This window comes from Morone saxatilis, unplaced genomic scaffold (genome assembly GCF_004916995.1).
Source record: "Morone saxatilis isolate NCDOM2014 unplaced genomic scaffold, NCSU_SB_2.0 Contig3, whole genome shotgun sequence".
Taxonomy (NCBI): Eukaryota; Metazoa; Chordata; class Actinopteri; family Moronidae; genus Morone; species Morone saxatilis.
Genome location: NW_023339873.1, coordinates 3,657,442 through 3,664,464, shown reverse-complemented (window position 1 = coordinate 3,664,464; position 7,023 = coordinate 3,657,442). Strand labels below are relative to the sequence as shown.

Sequence of the window (7,023 nt, the reverse complement as noted above, 5' to 3'; positions counted from 1 at the left end):
TCCTACTGTTGGGCAAACAATCACTGAAGATGCTGAGCTTCTTCACAACACCATCTCAGAAATGGTGAGTTGTTGCTTGTTCTTGTTTCTTGTTAAAGATATTTAATCATTAGCCACATGCTAACCTGTAATGTGTGGGGATGTATCAGGTCCCTGATATCCAGCAGTGGAACCTCATGCTGCTGAAAACCCCAGAGCTGCTGGAGTGCCAAAGCATTGATGCGGTGAAGCTCACAGTTGCAGGCATGCAGAAGGAGTGCCTCACATGGAGGTAATGAAGTTTTCTTATGTCTCACCCAGTGTTTAATGCTGTTTTAATATTGGATTAGCATCTAGTGGCCATTAGAGGAACTGCATCTTATGAACTCTTCCCTGTGTTTGTCGTCAACTGCAGAGAGGACATGGATCTCCTGCCTGCACTGCTGCGCTGTAAAGGTCTCTCTAGATGTGAGGTTAGGGAGGTGCTGGACGCCCTTCCTGGGCAGGATCTCAGACCCAGATCTGGATCCTGGTTCTCCTGTCTCACCTGCTGGTGAAGCCTGAGCTCCTCTAAAGAAGATCAACTGCAACAAGCAAAGAAGAGGACGGAGCTGATCATCCAAATCATTCAGTAACTTCCAGTGAATTTTTCAGATCAGCTGAATCCTGTTACAACTCCACTGAACTGCACTCACTGCTTTCAGTTCGCAGATCTGATCTAAAAATGGAGATATAGATAAAGAGAAGCCGACAAGTTAGAGGTTTTTAATAAGCTTTGACACAAAATGGGGTAGGTCTGTGTACAATAGGCCGCTTATGTATGAGTTAGCCCGAGTGTTCAAAAGGAGAAGTTAACTGGATTGTTTTAAATCTTGTTTTCCAAAATTCCTTGTTTTTATGCAAAAAGCTTGCTTACTTTACTGCATCTATCCTTGCTTCAGAAAGGATTGCTAGTACGCTGGTAGAGGCATTGGTACTGTATGTTGTTGTTTTTTGTAAAACAACAAAAAGCTTTAAAAGTAGCTTTGTAAAAAGTAAATGCACTTTGGTTTTCTAGGTTTTTAAAGTTGTTTACATTTGTACATTTTTTGATATATGGGTGGATTATGGTTGAGGGAAAATCGTTTTATGTTTCAGGATGTTTGCACACTGTTAACAGTAAAATCTGGTTTTGTGCAAAATACTTGTAGCTGAACTAAAGTGTCACATCCTGTAGTTTGTAAATGGGAAGATGGTTTTGTTGAGCTCTGATAATCAAAAGACAAGCACAAACAAGTTAACGGAATGAAAGGGAAACGTGAACGTGGGTAGAGGGTAGAGGGAAGTGAAAACATTCACATTCAACATGAGACATTTTAAACTGACCACAAAAAGTCTGCGAAATCCTGAAGGGACTGAAAATGCTCAGTGTTTTTTGTTTTACGTACTTTCACTTGCTTTGTTTAGTGTAGGCACTAAATGTAGCAATGTTCAAGAATTATAACTTGAGACGTAGAAACTCAGTTGCACTATAGAAGTGTTTCTTCATCGTTAAAAGTTATCAGATGGAGAATCTTTATTATGTTCTCATTTAATATTTATTGAGTTTTAATGTATTTTTTTTATAAGAATATGTGAATCTTTAACATAAACTTCTTAGTATTTACTACAATCAATCATATTTACATATCAGACTTTTCTGTTCAAAGCAAAGATCCTTCTGTTTTTTTTACTTAACAAACACTCAAATTATACGACAGATTCTGTTCAAACTTTAATGTTTTTACCGACTTCAGGAGATCTGATGTGTACTTTCTGATCATCAAGGTATGTGGGTTTCTAAATGTTTAACTTTTTAATAATATATTTCACTGAAACTTCCCAGGGTACTATTTGTATCGGCTGTACTGTTTTGGTTTACTGGTTTTAATTCTCTTTAATCTCAGTACAAATTTATATTTTCTGCATTAATGTAACAGTTTTTTTTCTTAATGATATAAACTGTATTCTTCTATGACTATTTTGTTAAGAAGCTCGGGTTGCAGGGATACAAACGTCACTTTTCTTTTTCTGTCAGCATAAATAAATTCAATGAGAAAATCTGTTTTTGTCTTCATTGTACCACCACTAGATGGAGACTAATATCACCACACCAAAATGGAACTTCTTGTGAAATTCTCCTAAACACTGAGATCACTTTTCATGCAACCAGATGGATTCACTTAGTGGCTAAACCATGCAGCTCTGAGCAGGAATGAGCTTTACAGTGCAGACACAGTCAGTGCTAAACTATTGAAACGTGGACTTGGACTTGAACTGAAGATGAGAAAAGTGTGGAACAATTTTAAACTATTTAAATCTCGGAGAAGCTTTAGGATACCTTTAGTTGAGAATTACAGCAATGTCATAGACGAAGGTAGGACTTGGTATTATTGTTAACGTGCTTTATTTGCATATTGCTGACTATCATTATTATCCTCTTTATCTAATGTCTGCTTGTTAGAATAGATATTTGTTTCAATACAGCTTGAAATTGGTTAAAAATCAAAGTGTAAATACTCTTTTTTTTTATGAGTGTATGTGTGTGTTATATAATCGTACCAAGAAACTGGACTCAAATGCACGACTCAAGACAAAAATTGTTCTAGTCTAGTACACAGAAGATCCAATGATCAGGCAGGAATCCAAAAACAAAGACACATGAAACACGAGGGGACGCTGACTAGAGAGACAAAGACAAACTGGCACAACGGGGCAAACACACACACAAAATGATAACTTCATAATAAAAACAGACTAAGATGACTGACGGACTAGTACAGTATGTCTGAATCTATTAGAGAAGTTTAACTTACAAAACTGAACTCAAATGGGGATTAGGGACCAGCTGATTACCACATGTCCAATAAAGATCTATTTGGTGGTGAATGATGAGCAGAAACAAGGACTTCCTCAAAAATTTCAGTTCATTACAAATGCTTAAAAAATTCAAAAATAAAATATCATTCCTATTGGGTTTAACGCACATAAAGAGTAAGCAGAATTGTGACATGCATGTGTAATTTCTTTATATTATAAACTTATATTTGCAGTAAACCAGGCAGATAACAGGTACAACAACCCCTCGACCCAGAACACCTTCAACACCCACTGGCAGAATGAGGTTCCTCCTGATGCCTCTGAGGATGAGTCTTGTTTCTCAGTGCGGCCTGAGACCAGTTCAGGACAGCAGAACCTGGAACACCTCATGCAAAGATCTGTGTCCTTCCCAAAGCCACCAGCAGATCTGAACCAGAACCTTCAGCAGCACCTGGTAAATGTGCAGGAAGCTGTGCGCAATGAACTGGTGAACCTAGGTCATACGGGGCAAATGGGATATCTGATTGATTGCTACCATCAGCAGACATTTAATCACCTCAGTGATCTTCTCCAGAGCGTCCACTCCTTCCAGAATACCCTTGTGCTGATGAAGTGGGTCCTACATACATATCTGAGGTATCTATCAATCAACCTGTACCTGCATGTTTACCGACTGTATCTTCCTTTACCAATCTTCAATGCAAACTTGAAAAGGACATGTTTGATGGTTGTCCCACATTCATCCCTGAATCCCTGGTTAGACCTGCTGCAGTTCTCATGTTGGTGTTTGTGGTACTTTTCCAGTCTGGAGCTGCTCCGTCATCCTGAACTTCCAGAAATGGATCCCGTAAAAAACGTCGACCTCCTGCTGTACACAGAATGGGTGGAAAAAGCAAAGAACAAACTGCTTGACAATGCGCAGGTAAAAATAGTAACTTGTTAGGGTGCTCATACAGTGTAAACTATATCATGTCCTTTAGGGGAGCTCACTTACAATATATATATATATATATATATATATATCTTCTTGTCCATAGAAAGAGGTCAGACGGTCCCTGGAGGAAATCCTGCAGACGGAGAGAAGACAGGAACGTTGTGATTGTGAGGAAGCTTATGTTGGATTTTATGTGGACATTATTCAGGTACTTAGTAAACCAGAAATGATAAGAGTTTCTGTTGTTACTCTGAGAGCCAATGGGGAAAGAAAATTTATTAACTTTGTTATTTCTATTGTATATTTATAATGACAAATTCTGATAACATTTCTTTTTTTATATTATATATGTATTTTCTTGTTTTTCTTAATTTATTTGACTGTTTATTTATTTGTTGTATAATAATATTGTTTTTGTTTCTCTATAAGTGCATTGATGCCATGCCCAAAGAAGCACAAAAAATCAGCTCAAAACTGTCTGATGACGTCCGAGATGTTTGTTTCCAAGAGCTGCTGATGTTTCTGCAGAGGTGAGAATCTATTTTATCTTTTTAATTCTTTATCTACAAAACTTTGCATTAAAAAACAACTGTAATTTTGACTCAGCACTCGTGTTGTTTAAACAGCATATTCTCTTTTATTTTGTAGGTACACCACTGAGCAGAATGACATTCTTGGAAAACAAGCAAAATTGGACAAACCAGAAATGATACACTTCTTCAAGACTTTGACCACCTGTAAAGAACTCAAGTGAGTATTTCTGGTTCTTTGCCAACGATTAATTCAGTTCAGACTTACTGTTCCTTAACATTTAGAATAAAACGCATAAGAACAGCCAACACACTATAGAAATGCCGTTAAAAGACATGAATCACCACGTAGTTTTAATGTATTGTAAGAAAATATATTTTGAATGTATAATTTTTCCTCTCAGGAAGCACATCCAGACCAAAAGTAAAGGCATCACGAGATCCCGTCTGCAGCAGAATGTGGAACAACTTGAAAAAATGGAGGCTTTTACTTTGCAGTATCTCATGGAAATCACAGCTGACACTGCAGAGGTAGCTGTTCCACTTAATCACAAGTTCATATATTTCTATTGAGCATTAAGTTAAGTCTTTCTGTACCTTGAAAATAGCTGTTTGACAAAAAAAGTTTCTTTAGTCAGAAAAAGTTTTGTTTTGCACAATTTCTGTCCCACAGAACATACTTAGGAATTACTTCAAAACAGGAAACAAGAAATTCTTCACCTCCATCCTAGAAGAACAGATGAATTTCCCCAAGCTGCCGTTGCGCCAGTATGAGGAAGTACTGAAGGTATGCTTCTACCCAGGACCATTTGCTTCTGAAAAAAAGGGATCTTCAAGGGTTCTTTGTAAGACCCTTTTCATTGAAGAACCACTTTTTAATAAAGAGTTCTTCAAGGATTGTTGAAAGCATGGATGTTAAAAGATCCTCACACTCATATATGTTCATATTCAAATGTTTACCCATGTTTGAAATTGTATTTTTAAAATATAGATGTATCTGAAACCCCTCCAATCAATTCCCTTTACTTGTGTTCTGCCATAATTTATATCTTTACCATCATTTCATGTGATACAGTTAAATACCTGTGTTGAACAGACATTACGTTTATGGTTAGTCCCTCCGAGGTGAGATGCCTTGTGTGTAAGTGTTTGAATGGTTTCTGGTTTGATTTTGTTCCATTTGTTATTCTGCCAATACAAAGCAGATCTCAGTAATAGCAACATGTTAGAGACATTCAACACAAAAAACAAACATTTTAAAATCATCATCATTATTCTCACCAACAATATACAGCTAATCTCAAGAAATGTGACAGCCCCCTCACCCATGGTATAGTAAAGGGGGAAGTCTTGATGCTCTAATCTTTTTTCCACTTCAATCTTCTTTAACATGACAACAAAAAACTAAACAAAAATACAAAACTGGCAAATTCATGCAGTCTTCTTGACTTATCTTCGCAGCTCTGAACAGATACTATTTTGAGTAATGTCCATTTTCCCCATTATTGTTACTTCATTTATTGCGGGCTCCCATATGTTTGTGTGTAAATATATGTGTTGTTTTCTACTGTTCTTCTGTCTTCATGTCTCTAAGACTACGATGATTGAGGCCTACAGACTCATCGCTCACGTTTACCTCAAACATCTTGTCCAAAGAAACCAGAGTGAACTGGCGAGGTGTTGGAGTCCTACTGTTGGGCAAACAATCACCGCAGATGCTGAGCTTCTTCACATCACCATCTCAGACCTGGTGAGATCAACATTTTGGTCTTAATCAATGGAAACAGACTGCTTCTTCTTATTTACCCAGTAGCAACATTCTGACATGTTATGTGTGGGGCTGTATCAGGTCCCTGATGTCCAGCAGTGGAACCTCATGCTGCTGAAAACCCCAGAGCTGCTGGAGTGCAAAAGCATCGATGCGGTGAAGCTCACAGTTGCGAGCATGCAGAAGGAGTGTCTCACATGGAGGTAAAGGATGTTTCTTACACACATCTGTGCCCAATGTTCCCACTATAGTGCGGCGTTGGCCTTGAAAGAAGAACTGCTGTATAATCAGAAACACAAAAAGTTTGTGTTTGTGCCATAAAATCAACAATCAAATTGGCCTAATAATTGATCCAACTTAAGCCCAGCCGCTTTTTTGGAGCTCAGTCAACTTCCTGTATTTAGATTTATTTTGACACATTTTCCAGATTGTTGAAATATAAAAGAAAAAAAAATTATTTAGCTAGCTAGCTTCCGTCTTGCTACCATTAGCTATCAGATCTAATAGTTAGCTAACAATTAATGGAGATAGCTGGTTAACTAACGGTCTAACTAGTCACAACGATTGATGTAGATTAACTCGCATTTTACTAAAATTATCTAATTTCAGATGTGACTGTGTATATGTCGCTTTTGTCTTTTAAACAACTTCAGAATTTGGTTGTCTTTTTACCATAGATTACCAAAATAAATGATAGTTCCTACTGGAACTTAACTGCACAACAAACTATTGACTGAGGTTATGTTACTGGGCTGGACTAGTATTTGGCATTGGTATTGTAGTCAGCATGTGGATTTTTTACTTCTCCACCTTTAGGTTGCTGTTACAGTTTTTCTCAATTGCTAAAACACAATTTCTGAAACCTTGCTCCATTTTCTGAAAACATTAAACACAAAACCTCAGCTTCAAGCACTATTTACAAAACCTCTGACTCCTCGTGCAAAATGAAACTTTCGCCTCAAAACAGATTTACC

At 37.3% G+C, this 7,023-nt stretch overlaps 1 protein-coding gene across 1 annotated transcript in view; it reads left to right on the top strand.

Moving 5' to 3' along the window:
- The first annotated feature begins 2,174 nt into the window (after window positions 1-2,174).
- Window positions 2,175-7,023, top strand: part of si:dkey-196h17.9 (exocyst complex component 3) — a 6,287-nt gene continuing 1,438 nt past the window's right edge. Inside the window, exons 1-10 of the mRNA XM_035674606.1 lie at window positions 2,175-2,374; window positions 3,051-3,453; window positions 3,622-3,739; window positions 3,855-3,959; window positions 4,181-4,281; window positions 4,400-4,501; window positions 4,686-4,812; window positions 4,955-5,068; window positions 5,876-6,031; window positions 6,131-6,252. Coding sequence (XP_035530499.1) covers window positions 2,281-2,374; window positions 3,051-3,453; window positions 3,622-3,739; window positions 3,855-3,959; window positions 4,181-4,281; window positions 4,400-4,501; window positions 4,686-4,812; window positions 4,955-5,068; window positions 5,876-6,031; window positions 6,131-6,252 — 1,442 coding nt within the window. The 5' untranslated portion in view covers window positions 2,175-2,280. The remainder of the gene's footprint in view (window positions 2,375-3,050; window positions 3,454-3,621; window positions 3,740-3,854; window positions 3,960-4,180; window positions 4,282-4,399; window positions 4,502-4,685; window positions 4,813-4,954; window positions 5,069-5,875; window positions 6,032-6,130; window positions 6,253-7,023) is intronic.